Genomic DNA, 23,351 nt, shown 5'->3' with positions numbered 1-23,351 from the left:
TTGAAGACCATGCAATGCTTGATCTCCAATTTGAGATGTGGAATATGCTTCAATGTGAACAGAATATAAAGGTTTGCACAATATATTTAAAATAGTGTAATCTAAGACTTAATGTTTGTTCTTTAATTCTGAAGATGCAGTTTGTTTCTGCCAGTCTAATTTTTCAGTCTTATCTGACCTGGACAGCCCTAAAGGAAAAGCAGCAATGAGCAAAGTAATCCAAAGTATAGTTTTTAAAAAATGATGTATATAAATATATGCGTGTGTGCATATATATAATAGATATGCATTATTTATATATATATATATGTATATATAAATGTATATATATATGATATAAGAAAGTAATAATGAAAACAGGGTATTTCCTTGGCATTAATGACTGGCTGGGGTTAAAAGCCTACAACATCCCACTCCCATCTGGTCCTAATCCTTAGGAAATACTTAGGAAATACATTACTGCTTTGCCATGAAGTCAGCACACTACCGATGGCAACTTACATGGAGCTGGTTATTTACTACATACGTCAGATAATATCTAAGTAGTTTTAAAGCAGGTGTTCTTTATATAGTTCTAAACAGTCCTGCAATTTCACATGTTAGTATTGTAAAAACACTTTTAAGTATTTACACTTGAGCAGTGGTCATGAAAAAGTCAAGATTCTGCAGTTTTGTTTGATTTTTAAAAGAGTAACAATTTTATAGTGCAAATGACAAGTCTGAACATATTGAAAAGGAAATACAGGTTGATGAATATTAAACCGTTCATCAGTGTTTAAAGTGCAGACACAGCTCAATAACTTTTCAACAAAAGTTTTTTTTTTTTTTTTGTGAAAGCCTAATATTTTTATTAATATTCACCATCTACATTAAAAGTGCAGAAAAATCATATACCTAGTTGCAATACTGTGGCGCTTAAAATCATGTTCTGAATGTGTCAACACTTCAGTTTGCTATGCATCCCAGTTTTTCATCTATCTAAGATAAATAAATTCTGCTTCTTTATAAATACCTATAGTTTGTCTGGATAGTGTTTATGCCCTGTGGAATGTAGATGTTTTCATGTGAGGCCCTTTGGTAGCCTGATTAAGCTGACATTCTCAAGAGGTTCCTCATTCCTGTCATTATTTAATATTATATCATTTAATGTCATTTCATTATTTTAATTAATCAGGAACATTATTTAATTGTTTCACCTAAGAGAGCTGTTAGAGATAATTAGAACCCCAATTTACACTCTAAATCCCAGCACCGAAACACTCTTTCATGTAAGATGGAATGCATATGAAGGAGAGAGGGACTTACCAAGACACTCGATGCCTGATGGGCTTGACAGGAATCCTTCATTACATTCACATCGGTAGCTCCCAATGACATTCATGCAGCGACCATTTTCACAGATACCTGGCTTGGTACGGCATTCATTTTCGTCTTTACCAAAATACCAAATGCAGGTTATTGTTACAAGAAGATGTATCAGACTTGCAGAATGTATTCAGCACTTTGCGTAATATTTGTAAGAAGTGGACCAACAACAACTGATTAAGTGTGAGAAAGACTTTTCTAGTAATGATATCCTATTCCGTGCCTTATATGCTGCATCTAGGATGAAGGCTTTAGACCTTTTTGCGCTTTGCAAGTAACAAGAAGCAGAAAACACTTGCAGCAGAGTCCTATCCACAACTTTTACATGGCAAATAACATTTAAATAAATTTGGAACACGTGCATGACTTGTGTAACAAATTTTCACTTTGTAATCATTAAGAAGGAATCTGAGTACATTTAACTTCTTTCTGCAGTCACAATTCAGTCAGCACATAATTTCCCTGAAACACTTTACAATCCCGGTTTATTTTCTTCCATAGTTAATGGCATAGACACTGTAAGCAATTAAATACCTCTATAGATGCTTAAAGTTTAACTGAAAAATAACCTCAGGTCATTTAAAGGCAGTATTAAATAGGGAAAAAGACAAAATTATTGTTAGTACATTCTTTCCTCTGAGTAAATTCATCAAGTTATGTAAAGAAGAGAGGTCATTCTGCTGCTGAAGGAATGCTGTTTTGAAATATTTTCATTTAAAGCATTCTCTGAGATGTATGTTTATTTTTTTTTCCTCTGAGCTAATGATAGCCTCAGATACTTCTTTCCAAAGAGAACTTCAGAATGGGCTTGAGTTTTTTACCCATTAGAAAAGTGTAATTTGCCAACATTTCCCTCTCAACCTATTCCAAAAATAATGGAGAAGATATAGAGAATTATTGTAAAGTATGGCAGTTTTCACACCTCCTCCTCTTTGTGGCTTATATATTGTTTCAGAATCTCACAGCTGTAATTCTTTAAGGAACTGCCACATTATTTATAAACAGTATTTAAGCTGAAGGCAGTTTAACTTTTTATTTACAATAATTTTGCTTTGTACTCATCGGATGAGGTCTCTTTTGTCCTGAAAAAAGGATACTTATTGCTTTAAATCTACCAAGTGTCTGAAAAACTTCCTGATTTTGTTGTACAATGAAGTAAATAAAACCAGAGTTTTTCTTCTGAAATACTTCCTAGACCTTTATACCTATTTTCAGGTAGGTGAACATTGAAACAAAAAGTAAATTTAAGACATTAGGTACTATCAGCTATCTTAAGTGTACTTTATGAACTGTAATTTTCCAGCTCACTATATACACGTAAAGAGCATTCTTTCTCATTGTAATTGCAGTAGATATCTTCTTCCTTTTCTAAGCTTTACCTGTGCAGCCTTCTCCATCAGGTCTTCGGGTCATTCCAGAAGGACAAATGCACATGAAAGTACCAATTAAATTTTTGCACATCATGCCTCTTGATTCGCAGTCATGGAGGCCTTCGGCACATTCATCTAGATCTGTAAAAATACATGTATTTGAGCATCCTTTCAGTAGCTTCATTTACTGAAGGCAACCAGCACTTTTTCATGAAAAAAATGCATCCAGACTATCCTATGAAACAAGAACTAAAAAAAAAAACAACAAAAACACCACAGAGTGCTGTGCATAACTGCAGTTGTCAAAGTAATCTTTGTGAGCTGAAAGACAATTTCACCATCTTGACATTCTTGTATTACATTCCCCAGCAAGAACACACAAAGCACTAAACACTGGCATTATGTGAATTTTGAAGGAGTAAATTATCTGCTATGCTGTTTGCTACATTTCACTAAGAGGATGAACACAAGATGCACAGAAATATCTGGAGTATTGGCCAGCACAGGGTGATAGAAGGTGGGGAATTCACATTTAAGTCATTACCTTTGCACATCTTTTGGTCTTCTCTCAGTTCATAGCCAACTGGACAGGTGCATTCATAGAAACCATAAGTATTGATACAACGAAAAGCACATAGCAAGGGATTCTGAGCACACTCATTTATATCTGAACAGAAAGGAACAAAAACATCATTCTCCAGTAAGTTTTAAAACAATCACCCAGAAGTTTTTATACCTGCACTTCTATATATATATATATGTATATAATCGGCAAAAAATATCAGAAATGTAATACAATGCAAACCAGAAACTTATGGATGCTTGGTTATGAGTAGTCAGACAAAAATGAACAAAGCTCAGTGTAAAAGTAGTTACAAATATAATATGAAACTAGAACTTAAAATGGCAAGCTGGGACTGCTCTATTTTAGATTTTTATTAAATGAAATTTTGAAAATGTATTTCTATGTGATGACAGATGTCAGCATTTTTTTCAACTATAAGAAAATTAGTTCTTGCTTTGGAAAGGAAACTTATGATTTGTAAAAGACAAATTTTTAAAGAAGGATCCTGATAAGGATCTGATGAGAACATAATGATTGTATATATACCCCATGCTATGAAACTTACTGAAACTTACAGAATGAAACTTATTTAGTGAAACTAATAGAGGATTAGTTTAAAATAAATGAAATAAAATACTCCTCTAAGTTGTGAGGGTAGTGAACTTCTGCATCTTGCTGCCACAACAGGCTTTAGATGCAGATGGTATCAGTAGTTTGAAGAATGTACTAGACAGATTCTTGGACAACAGATCCATAAATGGATGCTAAACCCACTTTGCCGGAACACATCCTCCGATCTGCATCATATTTTCCCATATATTCTTGAGAGGAGTGAGCTGCTGAAAGTTGTTAGTCATGCTTACATGCTGTCCTGAATTAGCATTTCAACTGTGAAGGATGAAATAAAGGACTAGATGGATCAGAGGTCTGACTTCAGCTTATTGTGTCCAATGTAACTCATTTGTTACTATAACTGTGATGAATGGGTCAGTTCATAACTGAGCTGCCTCACTTATGAAAAACACTCTGCAAATTCAGGCTTTTTTTTTGCAGTGGTAACTGATTCAGCTGTTTGCTGGAGAGGAAAAAGAAATGATGATAACTGCTAGGTCCCCAAAATAACCTCACAATAAATACAGCTAACCACTGCATTGACTACCACAATATGCAATTTCAGAAGCCCTGTGATAAATTAAAAAAAAAATGCTTAAATCAATTCATGACTTGCTTTCCCTATCAGATATTTCAATCAAAGAAACTTTTCTCCTCCTGGTTATTCTAGCACCAAACGCCTAGTGAATAAAATAATTTGAAACTAACCATTGTGAAACTTACACAGAAACTAAAGGAAAAGACAGTAGAAGACAATGTACCTTCACAATTCATCATTGGGCCTGGCTCAAATCCATCATGACAGTTGCATTCAAAACTGCCGATCACATTAGTGCATGTACCGTTTCCACATGGGTTGCCGATTGAACATTCATCAGTATCTGTGTATAATGAGTAAATGTAAGCTGAAGAGAACTGGGACACATTTCAAATTACGTTTCAAATCCGAGTGCTATAATTTTTAGCATTTACGAAACAGTGACGCACCGATACAATGTACTCCAGTGAAATCTAAGTTGTAACCCATTGGACACTCGCAGCGGAAGGATCCATCGGTGTTTATGCAGTGTCCATTAGAACAAATCCCTGGGCTTTCAAGACATTCATTAACATCTAAAAGGTAGGAAGATATTAGCAACCATTTATCAGTTGATGTGTTTTTGTCTCAATACAGTATTTTTAAAAAACAAAGTGCTCCATTCTGTTGTTCTCTACCCATGCATTTTTAAAGGTAATCTCTTATCTATCTCATAATGGCTCACATATATTAAAAGTCAGCCTCTTGTCACCTGTGGGCTGTGGGGAATAACCCACCATACACTACAATATCCAAGTCTAGTTTTAAACACAAATCAAAACTTTTTGAATTATGAGGAAGAAGCATACCTACCCTCACGTGTATCATCAATTCCAGGAATAGTCCCATGACCATAAGGACACAGGTCCTGAAAAGCAACTGTGGAAAAACAAAAACAAACAAACAAACAAAAACAAAAAACAAACAAACAAAAAAAAACCAACCAACCAAACAAACAAACAAAAAAAAACAGCAAGTGAGAGAAAGAGAATCAGGATAAATGGTTAAAGCTATAAAAAAAATCACGTATGTATCTTCTATACCACACTTTTCAAAACTCAGCCATTTAAATCATGGCCATTACATTGTCTTGCCAGATGTAAAAGCAAAGCAAAACTGTCTCTAGGGCAGGGTAACAGTACTAGAATGTACCCAACTTCTGTGTGCACATGCTTGGTGCTTTTCTCTTTCTGCGCTTGGAACTTGGAGAAAACCAAGAACTGAAAACGGCTGATTACTTCATGGATCCTCAGCACCGTCCCATTTTACTCTTTTGCTTTTCCTAAAGCAGGTGAGATCCATCAGGATATATATATCTGATCCATGATTCATATAGGAGTATACTAGCTCTACAGAGCCAAAACAGTAACTCAGGCTGTTTTTCTTTAGTTTCTTCTATGTAATTTTGTTCCATTTGTTCACCTCAGAATGATTCTAGAAAAGGCTGTTAGAGCTAACACCAAGAGAGATCCCTTCTTCTACTGATTGAAAAGGTACTACATGAATGTGTTTCTCCTTTTCTCCCAGCTAAAAGTCTTTATTTTAATCTTCATGTGTACCTTCTTCTTCCTTTGGGCAGAGCTCACAAGGATCACCCCATCCTTCTCCTGGCATTTTACTGCAGCAACACTTTGCCTTTGTGGTGTTGAAAGCCTTTGGCACTGAGCACTTCCCATTCTCAAAATTAGTGAAACAGAAGCTCTGGCGAGTATCTGAAAAAGAAAACACAGTTATGTGGAGCTCACGGCTCCTACCAGGTTAATGTGTGTCCAGTCCTGAAAGGAATGATGTTAGGCCTGTATTTTTCTAACTATTTTGAATGCACTTTCCAACTCTCACAAATTTTGGAATGGACCTCCCAAAGTCTCTTTTTACCCTTTTCACAGGGTATCTGTTGTCTGTTAAAATTAGCTATTACCTTCTGTAATTGTTAAACTTACCAAAACATCTTCGTCCATTATCAGACAGCACAAAACCTGTAGGACAAATGCACTGGAAACCTCCTGGAGTGTTTGTACAAGAGCCAAAGAGACAGATGTTGGGATCCTCATTGCACTCATTAATATCTATAAAATTTATAAGAAAAATTTCATCAGAATCCCATCAATTATCAATTCACTGGTTAAAAACATCATTTATTTATTTAAATTCAACCAGAGGTACACCTCCAATAAAGCAACAAAAAGATAAAGCAAGCTCCACTAACTCTTTCGAGTGTTTCAAATCATGTTATCTGTTCTTTGCCATATTTATTGCATAAACTTTAAATAAACGCTTTCAGACTGAAACAGAGAACGAAATATATTTACAAGAAAAATATTTTCCCATCAACATAAAACATCCAAAGATGAATTTTAAAACAATCTGTATGCTGGGGATTCTTTGGAATAAAAGTTGTTTTTTTTTTTTCACATTGCTTGACTGACCCTTGAACTGACACTATAGACAGAGGGAGGACTATGAGATGCATTTATGAGACACCAGTTTACCATGGCCACTCTTGATACATTATTTAAAAACCTCTTCTATTTAATTAGAAACTAGAGCTATGCATACTCAGTTTTTTTAATTAAAGATCTTTTTATAATTATTAAAAACTAAAAGCAAAGGAGTGCTTAATATACAGACCTTTTTTTTACAGACCTAATTTAAAGACCTTTATAAAGGTCTGTAAAATTGTGCAGCTGAAATAGTATCAAGCTGCATATCCCTGCACCTATATAGACAAAGAGTAAGAAAAGTAATGTATTAATAGACTATTATTATTATTATTATTATTATTATTATTATTATTATTATTATTATTATTAACAATATTTTACTTTATTCTGTTCTGCAAATGCTATCAGAAGAAATAACCCTCTCTGGTAAAGTAATTTCTAAAGGTAATTATAATTTAATAAATTCTGAAGTGTATTTTAAAATTTTCCAAAGCTATAACTGCAGGACAATTCCTTCTGAGTCTTTTAGTAATGGATTTTAGAAGAAACATTATAGGGATCTATAATGTGGCTGCATAAACATTCTGCAGTTATATTAACACTGTTCTTAATTCTCAGTTATATCAACACTGATCTTAAATCAAAGTGCATGCAGGAATGGATGTTCTTCGTGGAATTAAGCTTCATGGATGCTGAGTCACAGATTTGTAGCATCATTTTTCCTGATACTTGTTGGACTCTGTACTATACTGAATCTTAGAAAACTGACCCATATTTAGCAGATAAGGCAACCAGGGAAAAACAGTCTTTTGTACAGGAAAAAGTTAAGTAGTAAGAGGGAAGGAATCAGGTTGGAACAGGTCCTTTTGATATTAAGTCCGAAAAAACCTTGAGCCCACTTTTCAGAAGCTATTATAGGTACAGCACATGACCAAACTACTGTAGCACAAGCTGGTGTGTGACCAAGCTCCACAGAAACTTCCCATGGAAAGGTTCCTACTATGTGTTTTGAGCCACTTTATTTCCATGAAAGAAAAGAAATCAATTTCCTACTTAGTGTGACAGTTGCTAACTTACAAAGCTCAGCACCTAAGCTGCATTAATGGGATTGAAATGCTTCTCTTTTGAAGTTCTGGATGTTAATGTAAGGTGTGGCTTGGGACTAATAAAAGAAACACTTTTTGTGACCATGACGGACAGGCTAACCAAACAATGGAAGCAAGTCCTCTTCACTTTATTCCCCATAAAATAAAAGAAAATATATTAAATGTGTAGGTGAAAACTAAGACTTTTTATGTGGCTCCCACCTGTTTTGATTTCTCTTGCACATAATCACTGTGAGCTTAAGAAATAATCTAGCTGTACCCAACCTTCCTGAGAGAAGTAATGAATTTTTATAAAGACGTCTGCTTTTAAGATCAACAGAAAGTAATGGGGAACATCATAGGTTTCAAGAGCTGACAGATTATTAATCAAATTATTACTACAATCATATGACTATCTAGGCATTGTCTAGTAATTTTATCTCAAAATCTTCTGGACACATGACAGAATAAAGAAGAATGCGATTACGTACCTTCTACTAAGGGTAAAGATCTATATGGCCATCACTGATATTGACAAAACCATCAAGACTTCTCTCAGGATACTACAGTGTCATGAACAGCGATATTCCAGGAAAACCAAAATCTTTCATTTTATATTCATGATTTTACAACTATAGGTGATTTGAATGGATCTCAAACACAATTGCTAATGTATGGGAACAGCAGCTGCCAGAAGAAACCATAAAGTTGGCAGGCAAATTTTATATAATGGTATGATACAACAGAATTAGAAAGGTCTGGGGCTCAGAAAATGTATCCTACTTTTGAAGACAAAAAATCAAGAAGGTTCCTATGGCCTATGGTCTTTGTTCCTGCATTCAGAAAGTTAGGATAATGTAGGCCAAGTCATTAATTGCTCACCAGTCTTTTCTTCATTCCATACAAGGACAAGCTACTCATTTACTACAGGGAGTTATTTTGATGAGTGTGTCTGAGGGGTGCAGCTACCTTCAGTAATTTAGGCTGAGAACCACATTTCACAGAGGCCAGGCAGGTGCTTACTCCATTCTCTGACCTTACAGGAATCTAAGGCCTCCTAGGTTAGCTGCCAAAAACTAGTTGTGTGCACCTTTCTTGCCTGGTGTCCACACATGATATATTTAGATGTTAATAACATTCACAGCAGTCCCGTGCTTTGCTCTCCTTGTAACTCTAATCTATTTCTCATTCTCTGCTACACCCACTCTTAATTCACTATGCGACATTGCATTCAAATGAGACAGTTCTATGAATAAACAAGAATATGCAAACTGATGGAAGGTCTACTCTCGTCCCTGTGGATCTCAGCACTTGAGAGACATTATACAAAACACCAAATCAGAAAACAATTGTTAGAATAAACCAATTTAAGCATTTTTTCCCATAAATTCCAAAACCTTTTCCAAATCCAGATTTTAAAATGTCATAGCCCTGTGAAACCAAAGGTTTCTTCTTGCATTGATTGCCATTATTTTACATTACAATAATTACCATTTCTGCAAACATTACAAAAATCCACTACACAGTTTGGTTTGTTTTATCAATAATAATTGGGAAAAAGAAAGGGGGGGGGGTGTCATGAAATACAGGACACCATTTTTTTTGAAAAGTAAATCCAAGTATTTTTCAGTTTGCATCAATGAAGAAATGAAAGTACAAAACAGCACAACACAGTTCAAGATGATGTCTTGTCTTCCACTTTTAAAACCTCTTCCTGAATACTTTAACTACTTATGGGCTTTCCCCGTTTTCTGAAGTAGAACAGAATTCAGAATTCACAGTCATCAATATGTACAACTACTTTGAAGCCAGATACTTTTAATTTTTAAATTGTATAGAAGCAACAATTACAACTTGCCTTACCAATACAACTTTCACTCTTTACTTCATATCCTGGTGGACAGATGCATCTAAATGATCCTTCCAAATTTTGACAGGTACCAGGCGAGCATGAACCAGGTAGTGCCACACACTCATTCGTATCTTAGGAGAGTAAATAGAATCAGGAAAGCTTTAGAATCGTGTAATTCTTAACATTCTTACATTACAAAATTCTTACATTACAAATCAGTGTTATTCATTACATATATGGTAGAGTACCTTCCAATTTTCTAAGATATTTAAATGCATAAAGATCAACTATTCCAAGCCCCAGTTACTTCTGTTGTGTTATGTAAAATCATTGTCATTTTTATTTTTTATTTTAAGATACTAAGACTGTGATCCTTCCTTCTACATAGTAGGTAATAGCTGTATTATTTCAGCTCAGCGGTACTGTAACATCTCCATGTGGTATCATACATACATACCAATGCAATTCTTGCCATCTAGAGTAAGTTCATATCCTTCATTACATAAACATTTGAAGGAACCAATTTCATTGAAACACCGTCCATTTCTGCACACCTGACCAAAGAAGGAACTGCACTCATCGATATCTATATAGAAAAAAAAAAACAAACCACACAAGTGAGAGTTGAGTCCTTCCAAGAATTTAACCATTAGAATGTGTAAGCATGCACAGTATATACAGAATGTTATAAACACACTCAAGTTGCAATGCATGTATTTCCATGGAAAAGGCAAATCTTGCAGCAACAAGGGAACAGTTGACAGTTAGTGGAAAGTAACTCTCACTCAAGTGCTTTAGGGTATATGTTTTATTTAAACAACACTCTTTTTTATGGGGTATTATAATTTTAAAACTTGCAGCATTACCTCAGCTACTGCATCTGGAGACAGTCAATTACTGCCAAGTGACTGTATGATACTAACTCCAGACACAGAAAAGAAAATGTAACACGGGGTGTTCTGGACTTTATCTGGATTTTATATATGCTCAAGTTCCCCCCTAAAACCTGCTTTGTCATTTTTCAAAATTTGGAATATGCCATTTGCTTTCCATGGGAAGATTTTTTCTTTCATAACAGTTCTGAAAATGAGGTTTGAAAATGCTTATTAGTTAAGAGTTACTTTAATGAGGCAAAATGAAAGAAACACTGCATAATGCAGTAATGTATTACAGATGAGAAAGTTTAAGAAATGAAAATCAAGGAGATTAATAAGTACCACGGTGTAAGAACAACTTACGCTTCACTGTTGTGAAACACTTTAATTTGAATGATGAAGACTAACATCAATTTTACTGAAAAGGTTTTAGGTCTTCAGAAGTGTTAAGAACCAGCTCCTGTACAAGATGTACCTTCTGCTTTGGCCAGTACAGACATGCCTGGTTACTAGTTTATTCCACAGTGTATTTCTTCTGTGTGACAGTTCCACAAGTACAAATACCTTCAGACTATTATATTGGGATGGGCTTAAACTGAATGACCAGGATGGCTTGGAAGAAAGCCGTGGGGCTCTCCAGGCTGTCAGGAGGCAAGCTCACAAAAGCCAAGTCTCTGAGTCAGCTTGAGCTCCTTAGCCTCCTTGAAGGCACAGCCTGGAGGAGAGGCATTGGATGCTCTTGGCAGTAGCCTGGCAGCTGTACTGCTATGGGAAAGAAACTCCTTGGCAAAGACTGCCATTCTTTGGCTGCAGTCTCTTCTTTCTTGAACAAGTTTTGAATTTTCTCTTTCCTGAAGAAGGACAGGATTTAAAATACTTATTTAAAATGTTTTAGTTCTCTCCTGAACCACAAAGGAAATGGTAGACTTCGTTTTGTCTTTCTTCTGTAGCAGAAAGGAATGTGAAGGCTTCCGTTTTGGCTTAGGCTTTGCACAAGGCAGAGGATCTCCAGAGACTTATGAGTCTGTTCTTCAGCCTAGGAAGATTTTGTTTTCTTTATCACAAATATTTAAATTGTCCAAAACCATCAGATATTCTGGTGTTCTCCACTTTTAAGGAAAAGGAAATAGCAATGCCTCTGTGTAAGCAGAGTTCATCTTAGGAGAGCAGGAAATGTAGGTGATTAGCTGTGCTTGCTTTCTTATTGCTGGTCTCATTTCTTTTTCACACCATACACAAGTTTCAAACAATATGGTGAAATAAAGAAATGATTTGAGGTAACTCTGGTGTTATGCCATGCTTATTGTGAGTGGCTCCTATGGACTTTGCCAGCAGTCAAGGACATTTGCTGTAATTGCCCAAGAAATCTAATAGGGATGAGGGCTGTAAGGCTGTGCCAGTGGTCAAGACCTTTAGGGATTACATTATCTCAAGATGGACGGTAAAACATATTCTGAAATTATTTTCAAAAATGATAATAATGGTTAACTTCTAGGGTTGGTAGCTGTATAAATTACTGCACTCAATTAATTTCCCTAGCACCCTGAAACATCTGTTTGAGTTTTAACTATATACATCCTCCTTGGCATGCTAAACCAGCCACAATGAAAGCATGGTTTGGATTACATCACCTACCCATACAATCATTATTATGAGTTAATTCAAATCCTGGATAACACAGACAGTTATATGATCCAACTGTGTTTTTACATGTTCCGTTTCCACACGGATGGCGTTCACATTCATCGACATCTGCAAAGTGAAACAAAATTATATGCTAGAATTTATTTTTAAAGGTATTTGTTAAAGTGATGTCTTTGCATACAGTGACAATACTCTAAACCTGTCACATCTGTCACATTTTTTATTTTTACTAGTGATTTTTGCAGCATTGTGTGAAACCTTCTGGGCACGTGTAGGAAAACATTACATATGACACTTATTTTTCATTTGTATTTTAAAAAGTACTGTAAAGATCAAAATACGTATATATGCAGTACCATGAAACATTCTTTTTATTTTCCTTAATAATACCTTCATTTCTTAATGTATACTAGTGATCTGAAGTCAGTACAAAGGATTGAGAATCACAGTCTCAGAACTGTCTCAAAATTCGTATACACCTCTTACTCTAGCGCACATGAAAACCTGTTCAAAACACTCTCTAAACGAGATATGTGTTATTGTTCTCAACGTACAATCAGAAATATAAAGACTGCCTTCAAACTCTTGGATACATCTGTTTTTTAAAACACTAGAATTCAATGTTTTCTACTGTGTATTTGAGTGTTGTTTGGATTTTCATGGGAATATGAAGGTTACTTAGATCTTTGTCTCCTGGTTCTTGTGGACTTTCTGAAATATTTGTTTATTTATATATTTATAACATTTATTTACAGATGCTAAACAACTTGTTACAGAATTGTTTCCATAACCTGTCATTGTTAAGATCCGTATTTCAGACTGCATTTCAGTCAAAATGTGTATTTCGGACTGTGAAAGACAAATTTCAGTTTTAGAATTATTATCATTTCAAGTAACCATGTTCTGGAAATTTTGCATTGTTAACAGAAGTCACTTTCCAAAATATCTTTTTCAGCTGATTTGATAAATATGATTTAGTTCAAAAATGAGAAGACTCAAAGCATATATGAATTTATAATATTATGGGAACAGGTTTTCAATGCCTCCATTAAACAGAAGCACGAACAGACCTGTGTTATAGAGGTCACTAAATGTCACTAGTGCTTAAAGCTGACATTTAGTTATTTTTTTCGGAGAACAAAATTCATACATGCATCACCTCTTTCTTTAAATATCCTTTAGAATGTAATATTTAACATTAAAAAAAAAAAGAAAGAAAAACATTCTTATTTTGTAATCTGCTTATTTCTTAATATCATCTCTTTCATGTCATTATCAGAATATAAAATTAGTATAGATTACATTAAGTGTGGAATTCTATTTTCTTAATGAAGTAGGAACTCAATGGCGTTTGAAATAATTGAAAAAAAATCTGTATTTTTGTCTCTGAAATCTGTTGCTATGTAATATCACCTGTAAATTTTTCTTTCAAATGAGTCTTTATCATGTATTTTTGTGAAAATGGGGTTAACATTTTCTTCAGTAATATGGAGCTACCTCTGAAAATATTGTGATTTTTTTTCTCTTCTTTCTCCAAGGATAACTTCACATACGTTAATCACAAAAAGTCAAAAACACATGAATCAGTCTTTCAATGCCATTATATTCTTCTTATACAATTAAAAAAAATAATAATCTAAACTCAGTCCCCTCTATTATCCCCTCTTTTAAAATCACAGAAGTGTTTTCTTTCCATACCCATGCACATAGTCTGGTCTTGAGATGCTTTAAAACCATTGTGACATATGCACTGGTAACTTCCTTGCATGTCCACACATAAACCATGACTGCAAACATTAGGAATTTCCAGACATTCATTGCGATCTATAACAAAAATATAAAACAGATGGTACACATTATTGACTTTTATTATTCATTCATTTTACACAAACATGTTTTTACAATCTGTTATTATTATTAAAACCAGACTCAAAATTATCCATAACTAAACCTGAATCATAACAAAATTTCGTTTTATAAGAACTTCTTGCCTGTACACCTCAAGGTCAAAACTACTGTTAGTATTTGGTTGATACCTCAAGAATGTTCTTTAAAAGTTTCACCCTGTCTTTTCTTCCCTTGCACAAGGAAACAGGGCTATAAAATAAAAACTGCTACATAAAACACACAGCAGAATATGCAAGGTAACAGAAAATAAACAGAAAAAAAACAATATGCAAAGTAAACAGAAAATTTCACCCTTCAAGAGAATCAAATACAGACCCTTGATTACATACAAACAGATTCAGACTAGAAAAATCAACTGATTTCTTACCAACACAAGCACCATTGGGTGAAAGTTTAAAACCAGCAGCACATTCACAGCGGTAACTACCAGGACTGTTGATACAGTCTGCGTTTCTTTGACAGAGATTGTCTCCATTGCTGCACTCATCAATATCTGAAATACCAAGAGTCATAGTAAGAAACCACAAGATGCATATTTCTGCCTAGTATTTAGACTGTATAGTCAGTCTTGTGCAAGACTGGTCTTCATAGGTTTCCTGAGCAAAGTATGAAGATGCTGACCTTCAGCCTCCTGTGCTGTAAGTGCAAATGAAAAGCAACATCAATTGAATTTTATCAACAGCACACTTTTTGGATGAAGGAGGATACCAACTCCCTATATACTGAATCCAACTCCCTATATACTGAAGCAGTCATGAAGATTTAAACATGTACCCGAAGAAATTTATTGTGTTGTATTATTGTATTATTGTATGTTATATTATTGTATTATTGTATTATATTTATTTATTCAGTTGTACATCTATATATTTTAAACAAAAGAACATTTTGAAGTGAAAAAGTAAGTGGCACAGTTTGTTTGCAATTTAGGGCTCAAGTGTCATCGGCACAAGACACTCAAATACCAACGACAAAACTACCATTGACTTCAGGACACACAAAATTTCACTACTATCTTCTATGAATATATGATACTTTATAAAACCACAGAAGAACAGATAGAAGGGGGAAAAATCAAGGGAACTTTTTCTTTGAGCAAGTTTTAACACAAATTAATAAGTAATACAATTAAAACCATAATAAAATGAAAGCATTTAGGAGCCAGTGGGTTACTTGACACAAAAAAAATGACAAACTGTATTCAGTGCATATGCATACGTATTAAAGACAAACACATCACAAAATCGTTTATGGATTTGACCCTTACAAGAAAGAAAGCTCACAACTTGTCCTCTAGTTTGAAAAATATGTAATTTAAATGTTCGCCTTTCCTTTAAGATAATTATGCTTATGTGAACTAAGTAGAAAATAACGTCACTTCAAATCACCTTCACAGACCAAGAGCAGGTCATTGTAGCTGAATCCAGTGGGGCACTCACAGCGGAAGCTGCCAATCTGATTGATGCAAACACCATTTGCACAGATTCCTGGGATCTCCTTACATTCATCGATGTCTGAAAGTCAGATGAGCTTGTCAAAATACAGTACTTCTTGACTTTATAAACAATACGGTTTCTCAATTTCACTGTTTTTTATACTGAGATGAGAAGTTCCTTTTAATTTACTTAAACTACTAATTACATACAGGGTATAAATCAAAACAAGATTACAAGAAAAAATAAACTATGTGAAGTTTAGCAAGTGATCAAAACAGAGAAATACTAAATATTATCAAGATGCAGAAGTGTTACTAATGTGCTCATGAGTCCAAAAAAATTTTTGAAGGTAAAACCTTCAAAAAAAAAAAGGCAAAACCTTCAGAAAAACAAACCTTCTGGAGGGGGGATGAAAAGATCATTATCAAAATGATCAAAAATTATCTCTCTCTTGAGAGAGAGAGAGGGGGTTGGAACTGCTTTAATTGGAACTGCTTCCAGCCCAAGCTGTTCTATAGTTTCTATGATTCTGTGAAAATGGAGGAATCAAAAAATATAAATAACAAGTCACTATAACTTTGCTCTCACACTGCGTCTCACCTTCAAAACTTCACAATGAGATAGAATCTTATTGAATTTTATTTTATGAAATATTCACTTTAGTCCACTATTATGGAGCTGCACCAATCTTATGCATAGCATCTTTTGGTTAAAATAAGTTTATTGAAACTTACCAACAGCTTTTCCAGTATGAATATCAAAAGTAAAGCCAGGAATATTCCCGCATATGTTCTTGAATTCAGCTAGAGCAAAACAGAGAAAAATGCATTTTTATTGAGTATTTATAAATCTCTCAGTTGTAGTTTTCTCAGAGCAGATACAAGCCAAATCTACTCAAAAGAGAGAGCCATTGCCTCCTGTACAAATTATACTGAAAATTCAGGTTGCCAATAAATGAATGCAAACTGGAACACTAATTCATACTTGTTTTTTTGTAAATCTTTGCAGACTTTGGCACAAGAACAAATGTCTGGTTTGAGCAAGCAGAGCTTTAGTTTTTGTTTTAAATAGAACTCGGTAACTTACCATTTAAGGTTCATTATTGCTTTCTAGAAATCTGTAGAGACAATCAGCAACACTTTCAGAAAGAAGTAAATTTAACTCACTGGTACCCAAAGTGGTGATAATTTATTTCTCTTCTTGTTGTTGTCTTAGTTTCTTGATCCTCTATATTTCAGTGTCAGCTTTTCATTAGTTTAAAAATTGGTTAAGTTTAATCACTAGCATTATAACTTGAGTAATTCTTGTTTCCTTTAAACCAAATGTTCTTCTTTATTAAAATTTCAGCAAATATAGTTGATAATTGTGCAGAATGTGATTTGGCAAAATATTTTTTTCACATTCAAATATTCTTATTTCTTGTACAAGCTGACTAGGACCCAGTATATAAACCTTGGCATTTTCTTCTGTCCTGCTCTTTAGTGACTGTTTAATGTCTACTGAGGTTACTCTTGCAGTACAGAATAATCTCAGAGCTCACTGCCACAATGTTTTACCATCCAGAAATATTCTGTTCTATTAACATGTATAAGATTTAAGGTTTTCTTTATAACAATTATTTTCTGCATGGAGATTTATGCCATTTACATTGTTGTTAAACCAGTGAAACACACACAATGGGTAAAAAGAGGGCCCTGTGTTCACTACCTTGTCCCCATGGATGATGACAATCTATTTCCGTAATAACGCCTAACATCAGTTCTGGGAGAATGAAGAAGAACCTCAGAGAGTCTCAAGCTTTCTTCCCTTCTGTGCTATGCTATCTAGGTATTTTCTATGTTCTATTTAATAGAGATCTTTCATATTTTTTTTAGCTTGTAATGTGTAGAAAAAATTGCATGTAATTAAATAAGGACTGTAGTATAATGCTTTTATAAAGACTGCCAAATTAGCATTGCACAAACACTCCAGAGATTTACTTTCTGAAAGTTTGACTTTTTACTATTTGCAACAATGACTTTAAAAAGTATTTACAAAAACCACATACTTATCACTATATTATTTTTCACAGGAAAAAAGATCTATCACATAACAGGGAAAAAACTCTTTGAAGTCAAGCACTCCCCAGATGATCCAACCATACAGAGAGTTCTGCAAATACTTGGTTATTTTTTAGCAGCGAAACAGCTTTTTACACTTATTTGGGAGGGGAAGAAAGAAAGAAAGAAAGAAAGAAAGAAAGAAAGAAAGAAAGAAAGAAAGAAAGAAAGAAAGAAAGAAAGAAAGAAAGAAAGAAAGAAAGAAAGAAAGAAAGAAAGAAAGAAAGAAAGAAAGAAAGAAAGAAAGAAAGAAAGAAAGAAAGAAAGAAAGAAAGAGAAAGAAAGAAAGAGAGAAAGAAACTAAAAAGATTATTTTATTATATTATTTATGAGCAAGATAATCTTTCCTACCTGAAGTCATCAAACAGAAATTAATAGTTAAGCATAAATACATGAAAAGGAAGAGAGAACTCAGTTCACAAAGAAAAAAATTGCAAATGAATTGGCACGTGAAGTTAATTTAGAGGAACAATATAATTCTCATCAGAGCAGAATAATACTTTTAATGAGGTACTGGGCTCAGTCTAGCAAATTGGTTAAGGTCAGAATATCATAACCCCTGTCTGTGATGTGTAGCCCCCACCCAGATTTCAGTACAACTGATTATATCCTGTAACTTCAACTATTCAAGCATTTACATAAGTGTTTAATCCCTCAAACAATCTCTTTTCATGGTGAAAGAGTGTCAGCCATGTTTCCAAATATAGTAAAGGCATTTAAAAGAGCTAACAAGACAATACTGAAGTATTTCAGGAAATATTTTAACCCCATAACTCCTTGAAGACTGTCTCAGTGAAGTTGTTTTAACAAAGCTTTAAAAACTGCAGCAGTACTTGAAAACTTGTCTTAACAATCTAAAAGGAGATCTCTCTCCTTCATGCAAGAATATTAATTGCATGAATCCCTGCTAATACTTTGGTATATTTTTTTCATATGTCATCCTGATGACAATTTTATGGTGAGAGACAAACGACTATGGGAAAGAATTTTATGAGCTCTCTCTGATAGCAAACATGTATTTCCTCTCTCAAGCTTATTTTCAGCTCCCATTCCTGACTGCTAGAAACATTCCTTCATTTTCCCTCCTCCTACTTAAGAAAGAAATGGAAGAGGGTGTTTTTCTTTTCAGTCCCATTTTCCTCCTCTTTACTGCTTGTGGGAGAAAATCCTCCCTAATTATCTGCTATTTCCCTTACATCACCAGAATAAACCATGTGGAATGAAAAGAATACATTATTTACACTAACACCACAGAGGATGCACCCCCAAAGGTATGGCTTTAGTGGTACTAGATTTGTTGTAGAAAGTTAATTAAACAGTAAAATGCATATATATTAAACAGTTATTTTATCTAGGCACCTTTGCTCTTTTTACAAATGTAAGAGTATTTTAATGAGGCCCAGGTGCTACTGTCAGGTTTCCAAGTTGGTGATTCTCTCACCAACAATTTTTCTGAGTTGAGCTTTCAAGGGTGATTTGTTCCAGGCAAGAAACTACATAAAGACTAACTGAAAAAGAACTGAGTACCTTTCTATTTTCACTTCATTTTGTAGAAGGAAATTTTTATTTCCCATTACTATGCCCTACTTACAGAGCTTTTGCAAGTTAATCACCTTCAGTAGAGGTAATGTAAAAGCAACCAAGAGGATCATGCTCAGATGTGAGACACAAGTGAAAAATCTAGAAAGGCAATACACTGTATGAAACTATGAAACACAATCTTTGTGTTCAAACAGAGATTAGGACTACAAGGATAAATGTATCCCTTGCTATGCAGTTACTAAATTATGCTATCAATGATCCTGTGAGGCTGATCAGGCAGCAGACATCTCTTTCTTTCCAGGCCTTTATGTTCACCTCCACTCAGGGGGACCTGATGGTATTTTCTTCCCTTGTCCTTGATCTCACTGGCAGCAGAGAGGGAAAACCTCTATATTCTTCCTGTATATTTTGTTCAACCTGTGTGAATGATTGGTTTCCTTGACTATTGAGGCTGTATCTTCCCTCTGCAGAAATTGAAGAAATATCTATCCCTGTTTAGCACAGCAAGACTTATTCCAACCAGTGAGAAAACAGCGGGGTATTTGTCACACTGTTTTAGCATAACAACCCCATACAATGCTACAGGCTTGGGGCAGAGTGGTTGGAAAGCTGTGCAGAGGAAAAGGATCTGGAGGTGTTGGTTGACACTTGGCTCAACCAACAATGAGCCAGCAGTGTGTTCAGATGTCCAAGAAGGCGAACGGCATCTTGGCTTCTATCAGGAATAGTGTAGCCAGCAGGACAGGGAGGTGATCGTCCCCCTGTACTCTGCTCTGGTAAGGCTGCACCTTTAATTTTGGGCCCTTTACTACAAGAAGGACATCAAGGACCTGGAGCGTGTCCAGAGGAGGGCTACGAAGCTGGTGAAGAGCCTGGAACACAAGTCCTGGATGGAGTGACTGAGGGACCTGGGCTCTTTAATCTGGAGAAGAGGAGGCTCAGGGCAGCCCTCATTGCTCTCTGCAACTACCTGAGAGGAAGGTGTGGGAAGCTGGGGGCTGTCCTCCTCTTGCAGATAACTAGTGATACGACAAGAGGGAATGGCTTCAAGTTGCGCCAGGGGAGGTTCAGGATGGAAATTAGGAGAAATTGGAAGAAATTCTCAGAAAAAGCAGTTAGGCATTGGGATTGGTTGCCCAGGGAGGTGGTGGAGTCACCATCCCTGGGGGTGTTTAAGGAAAGGTTGGATGTGGTGTTTAGGGACATGGTTTAGTGGATAATATTGGTGGTAGGTGGATAGTTGGACTACATGATCATGGAGGTGTTTTCAACCTTAATGTTTATATGATACTATGATTTTAGCAAAGGTTTTTTGGGGGCTGAAATTTCAACTTCAGCTAATATGTTGAAGGAGCAGAAGCACAAAGAATGTAAGAAAATTGAATGATTATGGTAGGCTTTACCAGTTCCTGGAGTTGGACATGGTTCACAAGGTTTATTCCAGGCTTTCCCAACATTGTATGTGCAGCAACACATCCTTTTGGTCACATTGAAGGGCAGTTCATTCTCACAGGAGGTTCCATTATAACTTCTGTAGCAAAAGCTTTTTCTCATGTCTAGATGTGAGAAAAGAATCACTTATGAAGTAACCAATGAATTGATTTATGTAAATATCTACCCCCATGAACCAAGACAGTACTTCATTAACTCTGGCTTCTGAATGCAACCCCAAAATGTGCACAGATACACTCGGAAATCATTTAAAGATTGCACTCATCTACTTTTTGTATTAGACTTATCTGAAATGACATACTTTCAAGACAAAGGGGTAAAAGCAACATTCACAAGAAATCAGAAACAAACTGTAGATGCCCATCAGATCCATCTGTATATCAAACCCTAATATTGGAAATGGCTGGTAAAAATAAAAAATATTTCTGAGTTCTGTTAAAGAACAAGACCATTAAAACACTGCATTTGTCTCTCTTTCCTGGCTACATGACACAACCTCCTGGGAGTTAAAGGTAGGAAAAAGCTATCCTTAGTCCTTAAGTTTATGAAAAAACATAACAACTGCAAGTCCAGTTTTCTGGTATGAGACTTTAAAGACTTCAGAATCGACCACATGAAAAAGGAAATTTTAGAGCAGGGAGTCTGGTTCCAAAACAGGTTGATATCTAGACAGTTATAGTAAAGATGACATTTTGCATACCCATGCAGTTATGTCCTCCATTGACCTGCATATATTCAGGAGGGCAAATGCAGGTGTAGTTTCCCAGGGTATTGTAGCAGGTTCCAGGACCACAAACACCCGGATGTGCAACACATTCATCAATATCTAGAGACCAAGTGAAAAAAATATAATTAACAATAAGAAGGAAGACCAGCCCCAACAAATATTTCTGAGAAACACAGCCAAAATATGCTAAAACAAGAAAAATGTTGCATACAAAGTCTAGTTTGGGAAGTACAGATCAGATTTGGATCAATACAGAGAATGTAGTAAAACTAGTAGGCAATACAAGGCACTGAAGCTGGAATCTACAAATGATGAGTTGAATCACCTTATCTATATACTATGTAGAAAATACACATAGCTGAGATCTAGTATATGAATTTCAAGTTTAATGTTAATCATATCAATAATGCCCAAGACAATGATTTTAGAAAAGATTTTTGGTAAGAGTGTGGATACCATAGCCACTTTTGGATTTAAGGCTAAAACATTGTTTTTCATCATAACTGCACTGTGATAAGACAATTTCAAAGGATTCAACCTTCACAGATTCTCGTCTCTTCACTGAGGTAGTAGCCTTTTGGACATTCACACTGGAAGCTGCCAAAAGTATTGATGCAATTTCCACCTTGGCAGAGACCTGGCAGCTCCTGACATTCATCAATGTCTAAAAAAGAGACAAAAACTTACTTTCAATCCAGAATGAAAAGAAACATCAGACTGTAAGCACTCCCCTGAATTTTTACCAACTAGTAGCTTTTAACTGTCACATGGATTTTTGTTGCTTATTTAGAAACTTTATGAAAGCATGGATGCACTTTATGAAAGCATGGATGTGATGCTCATTCTCTCCTATATAACTAGTTTTTCTGGAGCACGTTTCAGCTTGATGAGCACCTGGAATTCAGCTTCTGTTACTGTTTACAGGAATTTGGCATCCAATTCCCCATTCCTGCATGCTCACTGGTTTCTTTGTCCAATGAATGTTTCCTGAAACTTATACCTTCCACTGATAAACTATAATTTTCATAGAAGATTTATTCTTCAGGGCCAATTTCAAAGTTCAGCTCAAGTAAGGAGGCACACAAAAGGTATGATATCAGTTTATTTTCCTACTGAAATGTTGTTGGACTTCTTCAATGTTCTTTTACAATGCTCCTTTTCATCACACTGTTGTTCAACTCATATTAACTTTTGGTTTGCAATAAATGTAATGGCTTCTTCAAAATACAGTTCATGCATTTATCTCACCAAAGATGGCACTTTTTTTATTACCAAATTTCATTGTCATTTACAATGAACTCACCTTCTAAAATAATAGTGATGGGATTTGGTCTGAATCCTTCTCCTCCTGGACAGAGAGTATTGTATTCCGCTAAAGTAAAGTATAACAAGAGAGAGCATGTCAGTTATATGAGTGCTAAGAATAGAAACAAAGCATTTCATATGTGTTTCTAATGTTTCGTTTTCCCTACGGTCATTATTCTTCTACCTTCCTTGGACTACTTACTGGAAACAAAGCAAGTCTGCTTTGACCATTACTATAACCTTGGATATTCTTATAGGCAGGGACAAAACTGTTTCCTTCATTTTCTGACTGCATAAGGTATACATGCATCCTCCACTTTTAGCTTTTTCTAGTTCTTCAATACAAAATGCCAGTATACAATAGATAAAGAGATGTTAAAATTGTAATTCACACTATTATGAGACTGTTTAGAATAAGCTGCTTTGTATTTCTTTTGCATTATTTCATATATCTACAAAGTTGGTAAGTATCACTGGGTAACAGTTTTGAAAGTAC

At 35.1% G+C, this 23,351-nt stretch overlaps 1 protein-coding gene across 2 annotated transcripts in view; it reads right to left on the bottom strand.

Moving 5' to 3' along the window:
• FBN2 (fibrillin 2) overlaps window positions 1-23,351 on the bottom strand; it is a 197,460-nt gene that overhangs the window by 14,045 nt on the left and 160,064 nt on the right. For both annotated transcript variants that reach the window (XM_032205669.1, XM_032205670.1), the window contains exons 36-54: window positions 22,854-22,922; window positions 22,089-22,214; window positions 21,524-21,649; window positions 20,775-20,927; window positions 16,465-16,533; window positions 15,683-15,808; window positions 14,662-14,787; window positions 14,085-14,210; window positions 12,378-12,494; window positions 10,325-10,453; window positions 9,879-9,998; window positions 6,430-6,555; window positions 6,049-6,201; window positions 5,303-5,368; window positions 4,900-5,025; window positions 4,674-4,793; window positions 3,280-3,402; window positions 2,745-2,876; window positions 1,306-1,431 (exon numbers count right to left, since the gene is read on the bottom strand). In XM_032205669.1, the coding sequence (XP_032061560.1) occupies window positions 1,306-1,431; window positions 2,745-2,876; window positions 3,280-3,402; window positions 4,674-4,793; window positions 4,900-5,025; window positions 5,303-5,368; window positions 6,049-6,201; window positions 6,430-6,555; window positions 9,879-9,998; window positions 10,325-10,453; window positions 12,378-12,494; window positions 14,085-14,210; window positions 14,662-14,787; window positions 15,683-15,808; window positions 16,465-16,533; window positions 20,775-20,927; window positions 21,524-21,649; window positions 22,089-22,214; window positions 22,854-22,922 (2,259 nt within the window). The remainder of the gene's footprint in view (window positions 1-1,305; window positions 1,432-2,744; window positions 2,877-3,279; window positions 3,403-4,673; window positions 4,794-4,899; window positions 5,026-5,302; window positions 5,369-6,048; window positions 6,202-6,429; window positions 6,556-9,878; window positions 9,999-10,324; window positions 10,454-12,377; window positions 12,495-14,084; window positions 14,211-14,661; window positions 14,788-15,682; window positions 15,809-16,464; window positions 16,534-20,774; window positions 20,928-21,523; window positions 21,650-22,088; window positions 22,215-22,853; window positions 22,923-23,351) is intronic.

The sequence above is a fragment of the Aythya fuligula genome, chromosome Z (assembly GCF_009819795.1).
Source record: "Aythya fuligula isolate bAytFul2 chromosome Z, bAytFul2.pri, whole genome shotgun sequence".
Lineage (NCBI taxonomy): Eukaryota > Metazoa > Chordata > Aves > Anseriformes > Anatidae > Aythya > Aythya fuligula.
Note: the sequence above shows the minus strand (reverse complement) of the source record. Positions and strands in the feature narration are given on the sequence as shown.